Below are 25507 nucleotides of genomic sequence, written 5' to 3' on the forward strand. Positions count from 1 at the left end.
TGAAAATGACAATTTCATTGAATGTGAACATAAAATGGTGGAAATAGATGAGGGAAAAAATAGAAATAAATGTTGATTGTTTTAAATTTCACTAACTCTTTAAAATCACTAGAACAGTATACCACTTCAAAAGTAAATTCTAAATAAAAACATTTGATATGCATTTACACTGGCACAATTTATAAGGTTTTAAATTGTATATTTCATTATTTTGAATCATTTAAAAACGAAGATGTCATTATTTTTGACATGTGGGGACTCTTGACCCCACATGACGTTTGGGAGAAAGCAAAAATTCGGCTAACGCTTTCAGTGCATCTCCTTTGGAAAACCGATGCGCTTTTACGATACATAACTAGTCTGGCATCTCTCGCTTTTCAGAAGTTTCACAAGTAAAATGAAACCACCCAGAGGGTTAAATAAGGTTTAGCACATTTTAATAAACGTTTTATCTTTATGCCAAATTTTGGTCTCATTCCATTTGGATGGCAATTTGTTATCATGCATATTTAGTGTGATTGAATACAAATACTTAAAATTAAATAAAGACTCCGAGATAGATGAAATGTTTCATGTTGCACAGTGATGAAAATTTGAAGTCTATATCAAAGATTTAGCCCAATAAATTAACTGGAATTAAATGCAGAAAATATTCAAATTCATATTCTATTTTCTTTTCTATGCTACAAACCATAAACTTGGATAATGTTATGTCAGAATATGTGAAATTCCTACAATTTCATTCCAGCATGTTTCACTTGCAAGATCTGCTATTTTACTTTTAATATGTCTTAAATATGTGATTTCCAATAAGAAGAAAAGAACATATTGCATTAATTTATATAAAAATCGTGCAGAGATCGCTCCATATGTATGGACTACATGGATTGATCATATATGAACTCCAAATCAAAAATAAACTGTTCACATATGGCTTATTGTAAAGTTAAAAGTTATTATTGAGAAAGAACAATGTTAAAAATACAAAAAGACTCAACATATTTTCTCAGAGAACCCTAATCGAGGAAAGAGCTTTGTTGTTTGTCTTTGCGTGTATTTTCCAGATGCGGTAAAGATGTACAGATAGACCAGCATAAATCACCAGATGTTCTTATGAGTGTGCGTGACAAATTCTAGATTGAGTGGAAAACTGCAGACTTTGTTCACTGTGCCTAAATATCGATGTCTTAAGGCCTTATCACACGGGCAAATACCGTCTACACTTTCGTGGACATTTTCCGTTTATAACCGCAGGCAACCGGTCAAGCAGGATTATTGTCATTGTGGACTGTTTTCAACCGGCTTCAAAGTGTAGACGATAGTTGCGGAAAGATTGTTTGCAAACGAAATTCAACCAATCGTGCATGGCTTTGGTAGTGACGTAGTTACCAAGAATGGCGCGATTGACGTCAATATGAAACTAATTTGTAAACACATTTCCGAATCACTCCTTAAAAGACTGTAAATAATTTTGTATGGTCTTGAGATAAAAATGGAATTTGATCGACTTTATTCAGGAAAAGCCGACTATTTGGAATCCACTGAATATTCATTATTAAAGAAAACTGCAACGCGAAGAAATTCGTACAATAATTATCAGAAGATGAAGAGATATTGACACCCGTAGATAATCATCAAAACCAAGAAAATGTATTTTCAGAATTAAAAAAAAATTATTAATGTTCATGTGAACTGTCTTCTTTTTGTGAACTGTATTTGAACAGATAAAATCTTTAATTTCTTTTTAAAAAAATGGTAGAAATTTTGAATTTCTAAAATATGTAATTAACATCTTCCATACAGTTAAAAAATTATTTAATTCCTATGCTGTTGTGAAAGTTAATAAGGATCAATTCATTTTCTTACCGCTGAAATATTGTTCAGCACATTATATAGTACATTTGAGGGAATTGCAGAATATGAATGATTCTGTTATTGTTTAATGTTTGAATTAATAAATAATAGGGAAGTTTTTATTTTTAAAATTAATTGCACATCCAACTCACAATTTTTTAGCATGTTTCTGTGTTAAATTTGATTTTCACAATTTAATCTATAAAATACCAATACAGACACATTATGCAATTATTAATTTTTTTTTGTACGTAAACCTGTCATTATTACTGAAAAATTAACAAAATTGATGGGGCAGCAATATATCAAAGGATAAAATGTACGGAATGTATGAACAGGAATCCCACTAACGAAATGAGCAAACTACATATATTCACCAAACAGAAAAAGCGAATAAAGAGCGATAAATTAGCCATAAAGTACACCTGTGTTTTAGGTTTACCATACAGCAAATCCCCACGTGACGTCACTACACATATTTTTCCGTGCGCGTTTGTCCACGAAAGTGTAGACGGTGTGATAAGGCCTAGTTTATTACTTACACTAGGAGTGTGCGTGACAAAATATATACTGCGGGGAAGATTGTAAGCTTTGTTAACTGTGAGGATAACTATGCTTGGACCTTGATACTTTAGATTGCTGTTGATACTAGGTGTGTGCGTGACAAATTCTAGACTGCGTGGATGATTGTAGATTTTGTTAAATGTTAAGATAACTGTGTCTCAACATCGATACTTTAGATAGCTACTGACACTTGGAGTGTGCGTGATAAATTCTACATTGCGTGGAAGATTGTAGACTTTGTTAACTGTTCCTTGACATCAATACCTTAGACTGCTGGTGGCACTAGGAGTGTGGGTGATAAATCATTGATTGAGGAAAAATTTTAGACATTGTTAACTGTGAGGATAACTGCGACTGGACATCGATACCTTAGATTGTTACTGACACTAGGAGGGTGCGTGATAAATTCTACAGTGCTTGGAAGACTATAGACTTTGTTAACTGTGATTTAGCATCAATACCTTAGATTGCTAATGACACTAGGAGTGCGGGTGATACATTCTAGACTGCCTGAAAATTTTAGGCATTCGCCAGGGCAACCATATCTTAGATTGCTACTGACACTAGGAGGATGCGTGATAAATTATAGAGTACATGGAAGACGATAGACTTTGTTAACTGTTGATTGACAATCAACTCCTTAGATGGCTGGCAGCACTAAGAGTGTGCGTGACGAATTCTAGACTGCGTGGAAGATTGTAGATTTAGTTAACTGTCACTATAACTGTACTTGGACATCGATACTTTAGAATACTACTGACACTAGTAGTGTGGGTGATAAATTCTAGACTGCGTGGAAGATTGTAGATTTAGTTAACTGTGACTATAACTGTACTTGGACATCGATACTTTAGAATACTACTGACACTAGTAGTGTGGATGCTAAATTCTAGACTGCGTGAGAATTTTGACATTTCTAACTCTGAGGATAACTGTGCCAGGGCATCGATACCTTAGATTGCTACTGACACTAGGAGGGTGCGTGATAAATTATAGAGTACGTGGAAGACTATAGACTTTGTTAACTGTTCCTTGACAATCAACTCCTTAGATGGCTGGCAGAACTAAGAGTGTGCGTGACGAATTCTAGACTGCGTGGAAGATTGTAGATTTAGTTAACTGTGACTATAACTGTACTTGGACATCGATACTTTAGAATACTACTGACACTAGGAGTGTGTGTGACAAATTCTATACTGCGTGGAAGACTATAGACTTTGTTAACTGTGATTTAGCATCAATACCTTAGATTGCTGGTGGCACTAGGAGTGTGGGTGATAAATTCTAGATTGCCTGAAAATTTTGACATTTCTAACTGTGAGGATAACTGTGCCAGGTCATCGATACCTTAGATTGCTACTGACACTAGGAGGGTGCCTGAAAATTTTAGGCATTGTTAACTGTGAGGATAACTGCGCCAGGGCTTCGATACCTTAGATTGCTACGGACATTAGGAGGGTGCGTGATAAATTCTAGAGTGCGTGAAAGACTATAGACTTTGTTAACTGTTCCTTGACAATCAACTCCTTAGATGGCTGGCAGAACTAAGAGTGTGCGTGACGAATTCTAGACTGCGTGGAAGATTGTAGATTTAGTTAACTGTGACTATAACTGTACTTGGACATCAATACTTTATAAAACTACTGACACTAGTAGTGTGGGTGATAAATTCTAGACTGCGTGAAAATTTTGACATTTCTAACTGAGGATAACTGTGCCAGGGCATCGATACCTTAGATTGCTACTGACACTAGGAGGGTGCATGATAAATTATAGAGTACGTGGAAGACTATAGACTTTGTTAACTGTTCCTTGACAATCAATTCCTTATATGGCTGGCAGCACTAAGAGTGTGCGTGACGAATTCTAGACTGCGTGGAAGCTTGTAGATTTAGTTAACTGTGACTATAACTGTACTTGGACATCGATACTTTAGAATACTACTGACACTAGGAGTGTGTGTGACAAATTCTATACTGCGTGGAAGACTATAGACTTTGTTAACTGTGATTTAGCATCAATACCTTAGATTGCTGGTGGCACTAGGAGTGTGGGTGATAAATTCTAGATTGCCTGAAAATTTTGACATTTCTAACTGTGAGGATAACTGTGCCAGGTCATCGATACCTTAGATTGCTACTGACACTAGGAGGGTGCCTGAAAATTTTAGGCATTGTTAACTGTGAGGATAACTGCGCCAGGGCTTCGATACCTTAGATTGCTACGGACATTAGGAGGGTGCGTGATAAATTCTAGAGTGCGTGAAAGACTATAGACTTTGTTAACTGTTCCTTGACAATCAACTCCTTAGATGGCTGGCAGAACTAAGAGTGTGCGTGACGAATTCTAGACTGCGTGGAAGATTGTAGATTTAGTTAACTGTGACTATAACTGTACTTGGACATCAATACTTTATAAAACTACTGACACTAGTAGTGTGGGTGATAAATTCTAGACTGCGTGAAAATTTTGACATTTCTAACTGAGGATAACTGTGCCAGGGCATCGATACCTTAGATTGCTACTGACACTAGGAGGGTGCATGATAAATTATAGAGTACGTGGAAGACTATAGACTTTGTTAACTGTTCCTTGACAATCAATTCCTTATATGGCTGGCAGCACTAAGAGTGTGCGTGACGAATTCTAGACTGCGTGGAAGCTTGTAGATTTAGTTAACTGTGACTATAACTGTACTTGGACATCGATACTTTAGAATACTACTGACACTAGGAGTGTGTGTGACAAATTCTATACTGCGTGGAAGACTATAGACTTTGTTAACTGTGATTTAGCATCAATACCTTAGATTGCTGGTGGCACTAGGAGTGTGGGTGATAAATTCTAGATTGCCTGAAAATTTTGACATTTCTAACTGTGAGGATAACTGTGCCAGGTCATCGATACCTTAGATTGCTACTGACACTAGGAGGGTGCCTGAAAATTTTAGGCATTGTTAACTGTGAGGATAACTGCGCCAGGGCTTCGATACCTTAGATTGCTACGGACATTAGGAGGGTGCGTGATAAATTCTAGAGTGCGTGAAAGACTATAGACTTTGTTAACTGTTCCTTGACAATCAACTCCTTAGATGGCTGGCAGAACTAAGAGTGTGCGTGACGAATTCTAGACTGCGTGGAAGATTGTAGATTTAGTTAACTGTGACTATAACTGTACTTGGACATCAATACTTTATAAAACTACTGACACTAGTAGTGTGGGTGATAAATTCTAGACTGCGTGAAAATTTTGACATTTCTAACTGAGGATAACTGTGCCAGGGCATCGATACCTTAGATTGCTACTGACACTAGGAGGGTGCGTGATAAATTATAGACTACGTGGAAGACTATAGACTTTGTTAACTGTTCCTTGACAATCAATTCCTTAGATGGCTGGAAGCACTAGTAGTGTGTGTGACGAATTCTAGACTGCGTGGAAGATTGCAGATTTAGTTAACTGTGAATATAACTGTACTTGGACATCGATACTTTAGAATACTACTGACACTAGGAGAGTGCTTAATAAATTTTAGATTGCGTGGAAGATTGTAAACTTTGTTAACTGTGCCTTTTCGTCAATACCTTAGATTGCTGGTGGCACTAGGAGTGTGCGTGAGAAATTCTAGACTGGGTGGAAGACTGCAGACTTTATTAACGTGCCTTTACATCGATACTTTAAATTGCTACTAGCGAAGATTCTGACCAATCGAACAATCGTATGTTCAACAGGTACTCAGCTGCGATTCTTTCATATGAAAGAAAAATTCTGAATACAATGTCTGCCTAAGAGCTGTAATTCTTGAATGAAAAGTTCAGTGAATTAAATGATTCTCACTTTACCTAAATAAGCTACAGAATATTCTATTGGAAGTTATATTAAAAAAATTTATTCGAAGGTATCATGGGCATTGCTAAAATACAAAAATTTGATTTTTAAATCCAAAATTTAAAAAAATACAAAAATTTATTATTTTTTAACAAAAAGTTTTAATTTGATCTATATATTTAACACTACTAAAATTCGTTTATTTATAGAAAAAAAATGACTAACCAGCACAAGATATTGAGCGATGTCTACAGTGTTGTTCCATGGTTCACAATATTTTGAAGACACCATATTGTTGAACATTGCTTGTTTAATATTTAACTTCAGTATTTCTTATGGATTTGCTTATTCAGAGAAAATAACAGCTCTGAAAAAAGAATTGATTGTCACATAATAACAAGATTATATCTGGAAATAAAATTCTTCCATTGTAAATATATATCGAAAATAAGTATGTAAACGAAATTTCTGCATTCTGTAACTTTTTATTCTCGTTTTGTATATACCATTTCCTGTTGTTTCAGATAACAACAGTAAAAATAGATTTTAACTAAGTATAAGTAGTCAAGACATGTCCGACAAAGAGAAGACGAAGTAAAATCTCCTTTGATTTCCCAAAGGACTTGGAAAATGGCAGAATTTAAAAACTAAACTTATTCCAAACAATACTGTCAAAGTATATTTATTGTGCTGACTCTTTTGAAATACACTGATTATAAAATACTACTTTCTCAAATATTGCAATTATATTGCACTTTAAAGATTCATTAAAAGAAAAAAAAAAGAAACAACAACTCTCTAATGGAAATTTTGGAAAAAGAGAAGACTATTTCAATCGGTTGCGAATTGTCTGAAGTATTTCAGATTCCTACGCATTTCTTTTAGTAAAAACCAATAGTTTACTTTAAAGGTCGTTGTACTCTGCTACTTTGAAGATAAATAAGATAAAACAGATGAAGTCGTGATTACTTGATTCATACTTTTATAACATAATCTTTGTTATATTTTCTCATATTCAAATGAATAAAGCGGATATTTTTTTGTTCAAAGTACGTCATGAGAATAAGGGAAGATATGGATTCAGAAGATATATTTTAAAATGCAGACGATATAATGAAAATGCAAGAATATTTTGAATTAAAAATAAATTCCAACAGCAAACAATTTAGATTAACTGATGTGGGCGATTTGTTTGTCTCTAATAATAATAAAGAAAAGTATCTGGATGTGGGTGTTTGTGTGGTAAAGCTCTCTGAGAGAGGCTGTTTAATCAAGAACTATCAAAAAATTAGTACAGATATTCTTTGAATAATTCGAAATATATTTGGGAGTAAATCTTCGAATTTGCATTTTAAATTTTTATTGATTAAAATTTAAGCGCGATTGTGGCCTTTATTTGTGACATTTTTTGAAATTATTAATTTACAATGATAATTTTTTTATCCCTTTCAAATTCATAAAAAATGTTTTTATATAATACAAATTTAATTAATGTGAATTTTTTTCATGGATTTTGACATTATTTTTTAAATATATTTTTGCATAATTTTCAATATTAGAGTTCATTGTCGTAATGAAATTCAAATTCTTTTAATTGTTTCATCTAACATACATTCATCTGATTCCCATCCGCTGTTGAATGTTAAAGAAGAAAGAATCTCCTAATTGGAGTTAGATTATGAAGTTGCATTAATCTATACTTATAATAAAGCTCAATGTGTGTGTGTGTGTGTTCGCGCTCTACAGGCCAGACCGTTTGACATACAGCTACCAAATTTGGTACATGTATACCTTAGAGGTCGGGAATGTGCACCTGGGGTCCCTTTTTTTGAAATTTTAATTATTAATTAAAAACTAACTTTCCCGCCAAAAAAATCTTCCATTTTCCCCACCGCCAACTTTTCCGCCAAAAAAATCTTCCATTTTCTCCATCGCCAAATGAGTAAGGCTTCCGTTTTTTTTTCTCCCAACAGTAATGAGGCTAGGGTTAGTATTTTTCGGCGGATTATTTCAAACGATTCTGTTTATTTTCTTAATGTTTGATGCATTTAAAATTAAACATTGTTAATGAATCCATGTTTCAGATTCATTCTGAAGTACTTTTGAATTAAAATAAAACAGAATAAAGGAAATTAAAAATTTCTAATCCGCATAGCGTTACCCCAACTGGCGTAGAAAAAAAATCACGTATTTGCGTTACGTAACCGGCGTTGAAAATTCACGCATGCGCTTTGTGTTCTGAATTCCGCATTGTGTTGACGAATTATTATCAACGGATGCGGACTAAATTTAATTTTTTTTTAGGTTCGTTGCATGCTTTTGTAATTAAAATGTATTTATGTTAGTTATATATTTTTTGTATATGCTTATAGTTTTAAGTGCATCGTTTTTTAAGTAGTTTTTTTAAAACCTGTTTAAAACCGTCGATTTTAAACGATTCGTTTCATTTTCTTAGTGTTTGATGCATTTAAAAGTAAACATTGTTAATGAATCGATCTGCTCATGATGAATCCGAGAAAATTTTGTTGACAAATTCTTGAGATAATACGTAAATTGAAAAAGATATTCTTTAGTGCCCATAAAGTTTAAACGCTGAGTGACTCTATTTTCATTAATCAGATTATAAAAAAATGCTTTGTTTCAGTAAAAAATATTATTATATTAATTGCAGATTAATTCTTTCCACTTTAATTTAAAGCATAAATTCTACGGGTGCTAACAGAAAATGAGAGACATACATATTACGTTATGACTAAAGGCCTTTATAATATTATGAGTGAATTATGTGACTATCAAAATTTGAAGTTTTAAAATATTTTGATGAAGAAGCTATTAAGGAAGGAATTGCATAAAATATTTAAATATAAAAATTTTAACGAACATTAAGATTGGCGAACCGGCTGGTCGACAAATTCTTGAGATATTTCATAAATTATGAAAGATATTTTTTAGTTCCCATAAGGTTTAAATGCTCAGTGACTCTGTTTTCATTAATCATGTTATTAAAAAAATCAACATTTATAGACGAACACGGACACACTGATATTCACCGTTACTCTGATTAGATGTTATAAAATCTGAATAGATAAACATAAACGTGTAAACAGCTGTGCGCCGGTTTCTATGGCAACACAGCTGGAAAGAGAAAAGAAGTTTCTAAGATAGAACATCTGCTTTACACAATTTTATAGAATAACTTTCCCCCTTTTTCGTTTCATTTTTTTTTTAAATTACTTATTTAATAAGAACACCTGCTTTACCCAATTTTTTAGAATAGTTTTTTTCCCTTCTTCGCTTGCTTTAAAAAAAACATCTATACTTATATATAAAGTTCAATGTGTGTGTGTGTGTGTGTTGGCGCTCCACAGAAAAGACCATTTGACCTACAGCTACCAAATTTGGTACATGTATACCTTAGATGTCGGGAATGTGCACCTGGGGTCCCTTTTCTGAATTTTTAATTAGAATTTTAATTATTAATTAAAAGCTAACTTTCTCGACAAAAAATTATTTATTTCCCCTACCACCAAATGAGTAAGAGTTCAGTTTTTTTTTCCCGACAGTAATGAGGCTAGGCTTAAGATTTTTCGGCTGATTATTTCAAAGGATTCTGTTTATTTTCGTAATGTTTGATGCATTTAAAATTAAACATTGTTAATTAATCGATCTTTCAGATTAATTCTGCAATACTTTTGAATTAAAATAAAACAGAATAAAGGAAATAAAAATTTCTAATCTGCATAGCGTTACCCCAACTGGCATTTGCGTTACCGTAACTAGCGTTGTAAATTCACGCATGCGCATTGTGTTCTGATTGTTGACATGACAACCAATATCAACGGACGATTTAAATTATTTTTAGATTAGTTGCATGCTTTTGTAATTAAAGTGTATTTATGTTTGTTATATATTTTATGTGTATGCTTATAGTTTTAAGACCATCGTCTTTTAAGTAGTTTATTTTAAACGATTCGTTTTTTTTTTTTTTTTTTTTTTTTAGTGTTTGATGCATTTAAAATGAAACATTGTTAATGAATCAATCTGGTCATGATGAATCTGAGAAAATTTTGTTGACAAACTTTTTAAAATATTACATAAATTGAGAAAGATATTCTTTAGTGCCCATAAAGTTTAAACACTCAGTGACTATTTTCAATAATCATATTACAAAAAAAATATTTTGTTTCAGTAAAAAATATTATTATATTAATTGCAGATTAATAATTTCCACTTTAATTTAAAGTATAAATTCTATGGGAGCCAACAGAAAATAAGAGAGATACATATTACGTTATGACTGAAGGCGTTTATAATATTATGAGTGAATTATATGCCTATCAAAATTTGAAGTTTTAAAATATTTTGATGAAGAAGCTATTAAAGTAGGAATTGCATAAAATATTTAATTATGAAAATTTTAACGAACATTAAGATTGGCGAACCGGCTGGTCGCCAAAGGCGGCTAGTGTAAAATATGATAAACAAATAAAAACACACTATAATAGATTGCTTGGACTCTCAAGATTAAATGGCTCTGTAATGTTATTGGGGTGGACTCCATGAGGAGGACATAACAAGTATTTATCTTATACATAAGTATTAAAACAAGTATTAATCTTATTAAAATAACCCGAATTTACTGTTTATCAAAATTTGGTGATTAAAAATACTTTGATAAGGAAATAATGAATATTGCCATGAATAAAGTTAAGAAAATGTTATTTAGCAAATTCATTCTAAATATTTTTAAAGTTAAATGGAAAGAACAAGAAGAAAAACAAATGATTTCGGCTTTTTACATCAAGAATACACATACAAATCAAAACAATAAAACCAAAAACACGTGCAGCATCTAGAAATGCATGATCAATCTCTACAGGATATTGAAAACCATTGTTATTGTTTCTTTATTTTGATTCAATCGATCATCTTTTTAGCATCTAGTTGTTAAATCTCAGCTCAAGTAAGTTTAATCATTTTTGAAATGAAAAATTATATTATTTATTTCGTAGAGGTTTCATTATTTATTTTTTCAATATGGAAATATCAAGCTCTGCACTAGTGACTTAAGATATCCACATACTTTATAAGCCATTTTTTTTTTTAAATAATGATATTTGAATCAATATGTTTCTATTTTCAAATGACTTTTATTCAAAATAGTATGTCATATAAATATTCCAAAATTCAATTATTATTTAATATTTGAGGAAATTTAGGATTTCTTTTGCACCGAATTTGATATTTTTTCAAAATATATCAGTGAAAAACAAATGACCACAATGTTATTATTTCGGTACATATAATCATTGATATAGAATGAAAGGAATAATGTAAAGCTCTTAAAGTAATTTGAGTCATATGACTATCAAAATTTAAAGTTTGGAAATTTTGCTGGAATAGCCATTTAGACGTAGTTAAACAAAATATTTTACTGACATTTTTAACAACCTTTAACATATGGAGCCAACTGATAGCCATAGATGGATAGTTTTTCATTATATCTCCAAGCATTATACTGGTCTACAAAAAGTAGTTTTCTACGGAAAATGATTTAAAAAATAGTATATGCCATGTGTTGATATTTCAAGAAAAGAGAGAAAAGTTCATTTATTCTAAAAATCTTTAATGCGGAGGAAAATATCTATTGAAAATATCTATTCATTTTGTCATCCTTTTGTCTTTGAAAACTCACAAGTATTTGAAAGTATTTCTAGTTTGGAATTGGCAAATAACACGCAAATAATGTATATATATAAATAATTTTAAAAAATATATATTTTTGAGACAATAATAGATATATTTACCGCTTGCTCTAAAGTTGCAGTTCTAGTGCATTTGTTTGTTACTATTAAAATAATTACTAAACGTGAAAAAAATTAGATATTTGTTTGATAAATACCACATAATTTAATTTTTTTACAAAAATAATATGTGTTAAATGCTTTTTTTTAAAAAAAATGATTCATGGCCATTGAGAACGGTTTGTGTTAGAAACCTTTTCATCATATATAAACTTTTCAATAAATTTCATTATTTATTCTCTGTGGATTTTATAATACCCCTCCCCTCTCAAAACGACAAACCGCCTTTTTTGTTTTATATAGTCAAGTTAAAAATTACGTTGAATTGATTAAATAAAATTGATATTCTGTTTTCTATTAGAGAATTTCAACAGAATTATATTGAAGTTTTAATTATAGCGGACTATTTCTAAATGAATAATACTTAAATTTAGCTGCCTATTGGAATGTATGCAAAATGTTTCCACTGCAAACGATTTTCCGGGTATTAAGTGAAAATAATTTTATGAAATTGCCACCGAACACTACAAAATGGCCAGTAAACATAAGGAAATTGAATATAAGTAAGCCTTTTCTATTAAGTTCTGTATACATGCTGGAAATAATTGGGCAAATATTTTAGAAAAATATTATTTCTATTTACAATTTCACATATTTACCTTAATAATAATAAAAAAGTTGTGTATTCCATGAACGGAAATTGAATGAAATATTTTTACTTCACATTTAAACTTGTTATATATAGAAATGATCCAATTATATATTAAACTTGGATTCTGCCTCTAAATATGTTAAAAAGGAAACCTCTCCCTTAATAGTATCATTTGCATATGACTGGCATTTGGGCATACGGTTATAAAAAGACGACAAACCGAGCTATAATATGATTCATGTACTATGCAAAATAAGATTGCACTACGGATTCTCGCAAGGCCATTGTTCAGATAAACTTTAGATATCCTGAACCCATTTATTTTATCTCTAGAAAGATTCAAAGTCTTATTTGTCGTTCTAGTTACATAAAAAGCTTTTTTAATGAGCCACCTCTTTAAAATTTAAAATAGGGTAGTGGCGGCCTGGTGGTAAAGTCTTGTTTTGGGGGAAGGATGGTTTTAGATTCGAGATCCAATTTCACCTGAAGAACTGATACGTAAGCGGGTCTAGTGCTCGTTAAATCCTTTGGGGCAAACATCCTTAAGCTGGTGTGGAATCCTGGAGAGGGGGGCACTAGCTCAGGTGTCGTCCTCGTCATCTGACTGAGGTTCAAAATTACGAGATCCACCTCAAAATTGCCCTAGTGTTGCTTTATAACGGGATGTTAATGTAACTATATTAAAATATAAAATGCGGTGACGGTCCTTGAATAAAAATTGCCATCGTTGAATTCGTTTGTTATTTATCTTGTTTAAAATTATTTGTTATATATTTAAATATGCTAATCATTCCATAAAATTTATTTATTAATATGAATTTCTACATCATAAACGAGAGAAGCAGCTGATTGGATATTAATGTAATAACAACATTTTATTTTTCAGTACACCAAATTTTTATAGTTTTTACTTTTATGGGGTATTCTTTGTTTGTGTTTGTGTATTTCTGATTTCCAAATAAATAAACAACCATGAAATTTAGAAATATGGAATATTGTAATGATGACACATTACATTAGAGACCAAATGAAGAAATTTAATGTAACAAACTTATTATTTAATATTTTGTGTTATTTTAGATGGGTTTTCTCATGTATTTGTCATTTGTAGCATTTTTTTTTATGATTGTAGAAAATATTTTCACACCATCAAGAAATTATCATTCAAAAGAAATTGATTTTGGCCATCTGACGCAGTTTATTATATTTGGGAAATTAATTTTTAGAAAATATTCTCTCTTATAGAAAAGTTTTAAGAATGAAACAGAAATTTCTGCATTGCATGTTGCAATTCCGGTATTATTTTCAAGTTTTCCAAATCATTATTCGAGCATTTGCTTATAATTTAAAACAAGAAAGATCAAATTACCTCGATGTATTTATTTTTAGTTAATTATTTTCCAAATGAATTGATAACTTTTTCTCTTTGTCTACGATCCAACTAGAGAAAAGTTTTTCCTAACTGATTTGGAAAGGTTGTGTAATTAGGAACCCAAGGAAATAATTTAATAACGGATTTTTTATGTCTTCTTTCTTTTCAATTAATCATTTTGTCATTCATTAAGCAAAAACGAATTAATTATTCATTTATTTAATCCTTTATTGTCATTCATTAAACACAAACGAATTAATCATTCATTAACACAAAAGAATAAATCCAATTTTTTTTCTAACGCCGTTTCTATAATTTTATTTTGATTTAAATTTAACTGACAGTCGTGACTCACAGCAACGCCTTTCAAAAATCTTCAAAATTGATTTTATGTAGGTTAATTTTAATACCATGTCTTGCACCTAACTTTCTAATGTTGTTATTTCTCTTTTTTTCATTTATTTATTCTGATTTTTATCTTCAGTATTTCACCAAACGATTTCTTTCTCAAGAAAAAAAAATATATTTCATTGTAATTTTTAATTTTAATAAGAAAGAATGTTGCATTCTATTTAAAATGATGATGTGTACCGATTTAATTTTATTATCATTCTCAGATTGTAATTTCAATAATTTATTAAAAGTTTTTAATCAAAAAGGAAATGTATTGCTTGTATTTAATTCTGCTGTTTAGTTCGGGTCTATATGACTCAAAATAAAATTTAAATGTTCATAAAAAATATAGTATAGGGATAGTTTCATGAAACTTCTTGACATTTTTGGTAAATAATATAAATATGTACTTCTAGAACCATTTATGTTTATTTGTATTTCAAAGGAATATTTTTCAATTTATACCTAATTCATTGCACGGGTCAGTATGACCCAATGTAAAAAGTCATTCATTTTTACTCATATATGTTCACTTTTGTTTGGAATAATTCAAAAGAAAAGAACAACAATAGTTTCTCAAGTTTATCCATTTTCGAAAATTGTTTCGTTGACGTATGTGTTTGGTCATATGACAAGAGAGCGCATGGAAGGTCAAATAGTTAATACTATTCGCAAGGGGGTGAAACTATTTTCTCTTATTGCAACATTTATTTTTTCTTCTGTATTTCACTTTCTGATATAATGTAAAAGAGTTGTACCCGTGATTGTCAGAGAAAAAATGGCGAATCGGTGAAATTTGAGTCACAATGACATAACTAAATTAATAGAAACTTCTGACAGCGAAGAAAAAGTATCCGGGTATGAAAATCATACAAGTGATGAAATTTAGAGTGAAAGTTCTGAAAACGATTTTGATACCGATATTGAACGAATTAACTATGAAGAGAATGTTCAGTCCAAGAATCGTGAAATAAAGTGGAACTTGTAGCCGCTGCAACATTTTTCTCAATCAAAAGCTCCTAATATTATAAAAATTACTCGAACGGTCACAAGATATGCAACGCAAGTATAACAGACGTAAAAAGTGCATCTGAGATAGTATTCAATTCTACAATTGAAAACAGAATCATAAAAATGACTAATACTGAAAAAGAAAAGATTCATTGAAAAATGTGGGAAAATACCGAAAATAAAACTTTTCAAGCATATATTGGATTATTATTGTTAGATGGTGTTTGTAAATCCTATGGGGAATCAACAAAAACTTATGGGATATAGAAACTGGCAGAAATATATTTCATGCGACAATGTCCCTCGAAACATTTTGTAAAATATCAAGTTATTCGTTTTGATAATAAATACACTCGTCAAGAAAGAAGAAATTTGCATAAATTAGCTGCAGTGCGAGATATCTGGGAAAGGTGGATTGTAATTCTACCAAAATTATATTATACGGATGATAATATTACTGTAGATGAACAATTAGTAGGACTTCGTGACCGATTCCTTTTCAAGCAGTATATACCAAGTACGCCATCTAAATATTGGATCAAAATATGGACTTTATATCACGCATAACTTCGTATGTACTGAAAATACAAATTTACACTGAATAAGAAATCCAAAGCCAGCTAAAAATCAGGGAATGCGAGTTGTGCGTGATCTTACTGATGGGTATTCGGTGCACAATATTACATGTGATAATTTTTTTATATCGTACAACTTAAGACAACTTCTATTGTAAAACGAAAAATGACTATGCTTGGCACCATTAGAAAAAATAAATCAGAACTTCCTGAAGAAATGCCAAACAAAGAAGTTCACAGCAGATTATTTTATTTTACAGAAAACACAACAGCTGTCAACTACATCCTAAAAAATAATAAGAATGTTACTCTTGTTGAGAAATGAGCCACTAGAGCGCACCACTTGGCACGCTAGAGGGCGCTGCTGTTTATGGAAATATAGATATAAATGCAGTGGTTGCGAGAGAGGCTTGTGTTTCGGCTTGTCCTCCACATCTATGGTTAATTGAGTAGTTTGATATGTTGGTTTTTGTTGTGTAAGTTAGTTATTTATTTTAATGTTGATATTTTATTAAAGGAGTTTAGTTATACTTTGAGTGTAATGAGTTAGTTCTTATCATATTTTGGTGCATCGGTCGCGAAGGATTTAGTGATTTGTTCATTGGTGTTTAAAATGAGTGTAGACGAGTCAGTTGAGAGACATAGGAAAAATAGAGGTGTAGTGATAGCGGCAGTTACGAATGTTATTAAAAGTGTGGAAGTGGAATCTGCGAGGGAAGTACCGGATATTGAGGTCTTGCGGGATAAACTGGAAATTTTGATTAAAAGAGAGGCGGAGCTACAGACGTTGGATGAAAGACTTAATGGGCAAATTAAATTGATAGAATTGGAAAAGGAGGTACAACAGGAATTGGAATATAGTGATTCGATTATTAGATGCAAGGGTAAAATCCAGAGATTTATTGAAAAATTTAAGTGTAGTAGTGGGAATGCGGCGGTACTTGCTCGACACGTTAATAGTACAAAGTTGCCTAAAATTGCTTTAGATATGTTTGATGGTAATATTAAAAAATTTCAGGAATTTTGGCCATCGTTTGAGGCGGCTGTGCATGATAATGCTTCTTTATCGAAGGTTGAAAAGTTTAATTATTTAAGATCATTATTGATGGGCGGTGCGGCTAGGGCAATTTCTGGATTAACTTTAACTAATGAAAATTATGATAAAGCCGTTGAGATCCTAAAAGATAGGTTTGGGCAGAGACAAGCCGTGATCTCAGCTTATATGAACACGCTTTTATCATTACAGCCTGTTAGGAGGATAAATAACACCGCGGGGTTGCGTAATCTCTACGATGAAATTAACAACAGCATAAGAAGTTTAGAGTCGTTGGGAATTGATATAGATTCTTACGGTAACTTATTGTATCCGATTCTAGATAGATGCATACCTGTTGAATTGATGTTGTTGTTTAATAGAAGTCAGGTTGAAAGGAAGGTGAGGGAGCCAGTGGTATCCGATTTGTTAGATTTTTTGAAGGGAGAGATAGAGGCACGCGAAAGATCTTTTTCGGAACGTACAGAGTTGTTGATTCCTGTTACCAAAAGTAATTTATCCCCTTTTAAGAAAACCCAATCTTCATTCTTTAGTAGAGGTGTGTCTTCCGCGGCAACGTTAGGCGTATCGATAGGTAAATTTTGCGATTTTTGTCCGAAGGAAACCCATAGAAATGAAGATTGTAAATTAAGCGTGCAAGATAAATATAAGTCGCTTTATGATCAATACAAGTGTAGGAGATGTTTCCGTAAAGGTCATAAAAAGAAGTTTTGTTATGTAAAGGGTATAAAATGTAAAACCTGTGGATCACAATCCCACTTGGAGTACTTGTGTGAAAGAGGTCAGAGACCAAGTAAAAGCGGTAGTGTTGAAGGATCTTCCAATGAGTCCAAAGACGTAGGTGTTAATTCATTGTTTCGAGAGTCAATGATCAATACTGGAAAACGGCATAATATCTATTACCAAACAGCTAGAGCCGATGTAGCGGGTTCAAATAAAATCGCTCGAAGGATTAGAATTTTAATTGACAGCGGTTCCGAAGCTAGCTTTCTTTTAGAAAGTATTGCAGAGGAAGTCGGATTATCTACTGTGTCAGTTGAGAAACTTAAAATTCACACTTTTGGGTCTCAATCACCCCACTTGAGAGAATTAAAGCGAAAGAAAGCTTTATTGAAAAGCCCTATTAGTGATTCGCATTTAGAATGCAACATTCTGGTGATAGACAAAATTGTTGGCCCAGATTTAATTCGAAGCCCTTCGGAAGGCATTGTATCGGTTTTGAGACAAGAGGGATTTGTTTTGTCTGACCAGGGTGGTGAGGAGACAGAGATAGGCCTTTTGATTGGAAATGACTTAATAAATAAGGTTTTAACGGGGAAAACTCGCAGACTTTCAGAATTTTTGATGTTATACGAGACCATATTTGGCTGGGTAATTAATGGAAGCTCTGGAGGAGACGACGTTTTAAATTGCACTTTAAGTATGTATACTAGAGTTGAGTGCTGTGAGGAGGAAAAGTTATCAGATTTGTTGTATAATTGGTTTCAATTAGAAAGTCTAGGAATTAGCGATTCGCCTTCAGGGAGGAGTGAAAGCGACGAAAAAATAATTCAGAGGTTTGAGGAAAACTTGCGTTTTGAGAATGGCCGTTACGTTACGGGTCTCCTGTGGAAGCGCGATCCAGTGGATTTGAAGGACAATTTTCATTTGGCTAAACGGCAATTTGATAGATTGCAAAGAGAATTGGAAAGTGATAGCTTTATTCGTAACCAATTCGAGGAAATAATTAAGTTCCAGAAGGAAAATAATATAGTCGAGGATTGTGCCGAAGGTGACGCGGGGTACTTCATGCCGTATCGGAGCGTGGTCAGGAAAGATAAAAGCACTACGCAGGTTCGATTGGTATTTAATTGTTCAAGTTCCAAGAGAGGCGATTTGTCATTAAATGATTATTTGGAACAAGGCCCTAATTTGAATCCCAGTCTATTGGATGTCCTTTTGAAATTTAGAATATTTGAAGTAGTTTTTTGTGGAGATATAGAAAAGGCTTTATTGATGATTGGAGTGGCTGAACAAGATCGTCGTTATTTAAGGTTTTTGTGGCATACGAATGATAAAGACCGAGAATATGTGGTGTTGCAAATGAGTCGCGTTTTGTTTGGAAGTAGATGCTCACCATTTTTGTTGCGAGCCACAATCAGATATCATGTTAGAAAATATCTTGAAAGATACCCGGATTGTGTCGACATGTTGGACAACGCATTATATGCTGATGACTTGTGTTACGGCGCTGAGACGGTTCAAAAAGCTTTCAGTTTGTCTTCAGGTGCAGTTACTATCTTGAAAGATGCAGGGTTTAACTTGAGAAAGCTATGCATGAATTCTAAGGAGTTGCGGACATTGTGGATTCAAAATGGATTAAGTGATGGTGTTGGGTCTGAGAAAGATTCTAAGTTGAAGGTTTTGGGTTTAGTGTGGGATTTAAAGGAGGATTGTTTGGGGGTTGATGTTGTGCCTTTGTTGAATAGCTTGGAGTCGGTAAGGAATACAAAGCAGTCTGTGTTGAGTGTTGTTGCTAGGGTGTTCGATCCTTTGGGTTTTATTAGTCCGTTTGTTGTGCGTGTTAAGAAACTTGTGCAGGAAATTTGGGAAAGAGGTATTGATTGGGACTCAGAGTTGCCAGATGATTTGAGAAATAAGTGGGAGAGGTGGTGTTGTGAAGTAGGTTGTTTGTCTGACGTGCGAATAGATAGATATTGCTTTTCTAACTGGGATAGGGATGCTGGTGGAATGGAGTTGCATATATTTTGTGACGCATCGCAGGTTGCATATGGAGCAGTTGCTTATTTTCGGTGGGAAACTTCATCGGGTGAGGTTGGAGCGTACTTTGTCATGGCGAAAAGTAGATTGGCACCGTTGAAAAAATTGAGTTTACCTAGATTAGAGTTGATGGGAGCGTTGGTTGGTGCTAGATTGTGTAAACATTTATCGGTGGTTTTTAAGAATTGGGTGAAAAGAGTTGTTATGTGGACGGATTCTGAGATTTGTTTGCATTGGATTAAGAGTTCAGCGTCGGAATGGATACAATTTGTGGCAAATAGAGTCGTTGAAATTCAGAATTGTGTAGTTCCTGATAGGTGGTTCCACTGCCCAGGTGTGGAGAACCCAGCTGATCGGTTGACCAGAGGAGTGTCGGCGGGATCACTAAAAAACGATGATATGTGGTGGAGTGGACCTCCATGGTTGAAAGCACCGCAGAGCGACTGGCCTCAACAGAAACTCAGAGTTCAAGACGAGAGTATACCTGAGAAAAAGATCGTTGTACACACTACGATTGTTAAGGATGATCCATTGATTGACATTTCCAGATTTAGTAGTCTTAACAAGCTGCTGAGAGTTACTGCCTATGTGTTGCGGTTTCTTGGGAAACTTAAAGGAAGAAGCAGTCAGAGAGGTCCGTTAGTGGCGGCGGAGATCAGCGAAGCAGAAGAATTTTGGGTGAAGCAAGTTCAACGTGAACACTTTGCTCCTGAAATAACTCGTCTCAACCGAGGTCAACAGATTCTCGCTAGTTCACGAATATGGAGTCTTGCTCCCTATCTGCAGGACGGTCTTCTTCGTGTAAAAGGACGTTTAGAACAAAGCGAGTTGACGCAGGAAGAAAAGCACCCAATACTTCTGCCCAAGTCCAAATATACCGATTTCTTGATACTACATGAACACAATCGAGGGTTCCATTTGGGTGTGATAGCTACTTTATCCAGAGTAAGGGAAAGATTCTGGATACCAAGACAATCGAGTGACAATCAGTGAAAAGTGTTTTAAAGAGTTGTCTTGTGTGCCGCAAATACAATGCAAAACCTGCAAGACAACAGACGGGACAATTGCCCAAAGACAGGATAGTTGCTTGCCCTCCGTTCACTACTGTAGGTACAGATTTTACAGGATCTATAACTGTGAAGACTACCTCAGGTGCTCTACAGAAGGTGTATATTGTGCTTTTCACATGTGCTGTGACTCGAGCAGTTCCCCTTGAAGTGGTTTCTAATATGAGCGTTAGAAGTTTCATTCTATCGTTGCGCCGGTTTATGGCTCGAAGAGGTGGTGTAAAGATATTTTATTCTGATAACGCTAAGACTTTTCGAAGCTCATGTGAAATCCTTAAGCAGTTCAAAAACATAATAAGACAGCCCGAGCTGAAGAGTTTTATTGCTTCTGAAGGTATATCCTGGAAGTTTATTCCGGAGCATTCTCCATGGTGGGGAGGCTTCTGGGAGCGATTGATGCGAAGTATTAAAGAACCCCTGAGAAAGACACTTGGAAGAGCATTGTTGACTTTGGAGGAATTGTCAACTGTCCTCACAGAGATGGAATGCGTGATCAACAATCGACCGATTACGTACGAAAGTGATGAGTTGGATGAACCAAGAGCTCTTGCGCCTTCACATTTCTTGCTTCCCGGACAGTCAGAACCTGGATTTGTACCAGAATACTTTTTGGACTTGTTTGAATCTGCATCGGATCGTGTGACCTTGAGCAGACGTAAACTTTTCCAGACTAGACTTTTGAAGGAACTTTGGCTTAAATGGAAGGAACAGTATTTGTTAATGCTAAAGAGTGCGCATAATCTTGCGAATCCATCGTCTTACCAAAATCTAAAAATTGGAGATATCGTCTTGGTTGAAGGTGCATCTAAATCAAAATTGCTCTGGGAGATGGGAGTGATACAAGAGCTAATCATGGGAAGAGATGGACTTGTGCGAGCATGCATAGTGAAAACGTCAAAGGGTAAATTGAGAAGAGCAGTCCAGTTGTTGTACCCTTTAGAAATGTAGTATTTAAATTTCAGTTTATTTGTTTGTTGTGAATTGTGCTCTATTATTATTGCATACATTTTTGTGTAGTTGGTTTTATGTATTGTTTACTTATATTCATTCTATGTAGAAATTTAATTGAATGTTGTTAATATTTGTGCGAAATTTAATTCTGAATGTATCTTGTAGAGGAAAGTGTACACTGTCATGTACAGGTGGGGAGGATGTTGAGAAATGAGCCACTAGAGCGCACCACTTGGCACGCTAGAGGGCGCTGCTGTTTATGGAAATATAGATATAAATGCAGTGGTTGCGAGAGAGGCTTGTGTTTCGGCTTGTCCTCCACATCTATGGTTAATTGAGTAGTTTGATATGTTGGTTTTTGTTGTGTAAGTTAGTTATTTATTTTAATGTTGATATTTTATTAAAGGAGTTTAGTTATACTTTGAGTGTAATGAGTTAGTTCTTATCAACTCTTACGAGCTCTTTGCATCATGACAAAGCAGTTAGCAACAGACCTGACGTAAAACCGTTAATGATCTTAGATTATAATTCAACTAAAAGGGCTTTGGATACTCTTGATCAATTTTAAATGTAAAAGAAAAACAAATCGCTGATCCATGATAGTATTCTATAACATGCTTTATACTTCAGCGTACAATGCATTTGTTCTGTGGACTTCAATACATAGTCAATAGAAAGAAAACAAATTTTGACTAAAAGAAGGCTATTTTTGGAAGAACTGGAGAGATCATTTATTTTTCCACATATTGAAGCAAGACCACATCTACTAAGAATTGAGGATTCAATAAAAATAGTGAAACGAATGCAGTGAAAGAGGGGGAATTGTGTGTCAAAACACATTCTTCATTGTGTGTCAAACATGCAATGTGCAAGCTTTGTACATCAAGAAATGACAACAAAACTAATATGTTATGCAACAACTGTAAGAATCACATTTGCAAATCTCATGTAAGATATAACTGTTCAAATTATAGATAAAGGTAAATTTCAATATTGCAATATTCAATATATTTCTGTTATTTTTATAGATGCTTTGTATTATTGTAAGTTTCAATGTCAAATATGTTTGTTATTTTTATAAATGCTTTATATTATTAAATCTAATTTTAAGCTTACATTACTATTGTTTAAAAAATTTCTTAATTCAATGACACCTATCATTTACTGCAAGAAAGGTTAGTTTTCTGAATCGAGTCATATTGTCCGAATGCTACATACGTGGAGTAAATACGAACAGAACAGCAAGGTTAAATAACTGAACCCTAACTGTAAAAAACAACACCCAGAAATATTCTTTTCAGCCTCTTATAGCAATTTACATTTCCACTACATTCAGCTTTCTCAAGACAGTGTCTGACTTAAAATTCCTATCTCTAAAAGTCCAGAGGCTATAAAATTCTGAAATAAGTTTTCAAAAGTGCATGATATTACCGAAGTTTCCAGTTTTTCCTTCCTTAAAAGCGCAACATTTCTGTGTTTGAAACAAAACAGATTTTGCTGTTTCACTTGCTGCAGTATTCCTTTTAAAAGTAACTTCAGAAGTATTTTGTTTTGGCTTCGAATTGAAGGAAAATATAATGTGAAAGGCACGTAGTACTTGATCGTAAAAGGACTGACAAAAGCAATTGCAAAAATTTTCTTTTAAACTTTGATGATTCTAGCTTTCATACATCTCTCTTCAAAATAACAACAAAAAAAAACTTTTGGTCATATTTATTGTAAAATACATGAGCTATTGAAATGCAAATGCTGTATGCATATTTTTACAAAAAAAAAAAAAAAAAAAAAAAAAATGACCCTGCCAATTTTTTAATGAATTTTAATCGCAATATTCCACCAGAAAGTGTATCTAGCTATTTCTCCTTTCTATGTGAGTTATGTAATTGAATAATGCATCAATATTTTCTCATCTATCTGGTAAACAGATAATATTTGCTTTGTTAAATTTCTTAAACTAAATATCTGCGTTTAGTATACTTTGAATTCTCGGATTCTGAAATATTCTACGCTTTTGCGCATGCGTAAGAGGAAGTTTATTTCGTCAATAAAGAGGTGAGTGGAAAGATAAATGGAAGAGATGTTTATATTTTTCTATAGGGTGAACTCACGTTTTTCAGGAAATTAGAAAGCGTAAGAAAGGATCATCTTTCTACGTTCCACCCCTTAGCGAAGTACAAGCGCCGGCATTGTTAGTCTCAGGATTCTGAAGAGAACAATAGCTATATTTTTGAAACCTGTTAAAAACTTATTCGTTTTTGTAACCACATTTATATCAGAAATAATTCGAAAAAAATAGAGAACCAGTTGAGTGAGTATCATGATATACTTTTTATTTGTGCCAAATTTGGACAATTCGTCGTTTAAAATTTGTCTATCTGCTTGCAGGTCCATGTACTCATGTACTCTGTAGATGGAATTATAAATTAAATAAAACTGGGGATTCTACATTGATATCGAAGCTAAAGATGCATATGATTTTTTTTCACATAAACAGTCATGATAATATATCCATATTTCCTGAACTTACTTACAGAATAGAATTTACAGACATGACGCATCATTTCAGGATGTAACAGATTTTACTGTAAGTAAATAAGTTTTCAGTAGGGGATTGTTAAATCACATTAAACACAGAAATTGTTAAACTATTTTAAATATTTGATTTTGTTAAAGAATTGAATCAAATATATATGAATATATATCGACTTAAAATTACTTCTTTCCCCATTACTAAATTACTAAAGTATGCATTTTGGAGACAGATAAAATCCAACTACCAATGATATTTTCTACATAAAAGTATTTTTTTTCTCCCCTTGCAATTTCAAAAATAATTGAATTCCTGAATGCGATCTTTCAAAACGTCAAAGCGGGCGATCATAATCTATAAAATTTTTATAAGAGTTATCTTTTTTTGTATATGTTGCACAGATTCAGATGAATTATAGCCTTGAAAAATTGCAAGTTTATTTTCAAATTGCAAGTTTGGTTATTAATTTCCACAGAAAGTGATACTCTATATTTTGAATAACATAACAACAGAGTTAATTTAGATTCATAAATTAGTTATATTAACGTTTCATTTGAAAATCACAATAGGATTTTTTCAAGACGGTCCTAGTGATTCGGGCGGCAGAGAGATAATGAAGATGACGAATGAATTGACATCCTATCTCCAATCTTACTTTACATACTAGCAGATGGACGATTTAATTTAACATTCACCATTAACAGGCAGGGAGATAGTTGAGAATTTAAGGAAATGGTTGCAAAATCTCATGAGAATCGGCTGTCCTGGTAATAAAAAATTATGTACTGTTATAAGTTTGTAATGTTGCTTCCCAGCACAGTAAGTTCAATCACTGAAAAGACCATTTTATGATCAGCTCTGTTGGATACTGATTTGATGTCTAGTCAGTGAACTGAGAGCTTAGCGACAAAATATATATTACTGTAAACTTCCAGAATTTTCGCAATCGAGCCAACAGGAACCGAGATATGCCTGATTGTTCCAGAACTTTCTCAGTTCGCCTCCCAGAAACTATAAAAGACCGGAAGTCACAAGCTGCAGTCAGTCGGGAAACTAGTCGTAATTGTGGAAAGAGTCAACTGCGAATAGTTG

General features: G+C 33.2%; 2 protein-coding genes across 2 annotated transcripts; both read left to right on the forward strand.

The window, feature by feature from the left end:
• Positions 1-16666: 16666 nt before the first annotated feature.
• Positions 16667-20860, forward strand: LOC129975311 (uncharacterized). The gene has a single exon (XM_056088366.1). The coding sequence runs from the start codon at positions 16667-16669 to the stop codon at positions 20858-20860; it is 4194 nt and encodes a 1397-aa protein (XP_055944341.1).
• A 275-nt stretch (positions 20861-21135) lies between these two features.
• LOC129975313 (uncharacterized) lies at positions 21136-21882 on the forward strand. The gene has a single exon (XM_056088367.1). The coding sequence runs from the start codon at positions 21136-21138 to the stop codon at positions 21880-21882; it is 747 nt and encodes a 248-aa protein (XP_055944342.1).
• The last annotated feature ends 3625 nt before the right edge of the window (positions 21883-25507 follow it).

The sequence above is a fragment of the Argiope bruennichi genome, chromosome 7 (genome assembly GCF_947563725.1).
Source record: "Argiope bruennichi chromosome 7, qqArgBrue1.1, whole genome shotgun sequence".
NCBI classification, from domain to species: domain Eukaryota; kingdom Metazoa; phylum Arthropoda; class Arachnida; order Araneae; family Araneidae; genus Argiope; species Argiope bruennichi.

Coding starts and splice junctions, on each gene's coding strand:
- LOC129975311 (XM_056088366.1), top strand. CDS start 16,667: ATGAGTGTAGACGAGTCAGTTGAGAGACATAGGAAAAATAGAGGTGTA.
- LOC129975313 (XM_056088367.1), top strand. CDS start 21,136: ATGGCTCGAAGAGGTGGTGTAAAGATATTTTATTCTGATAACGCTAAG.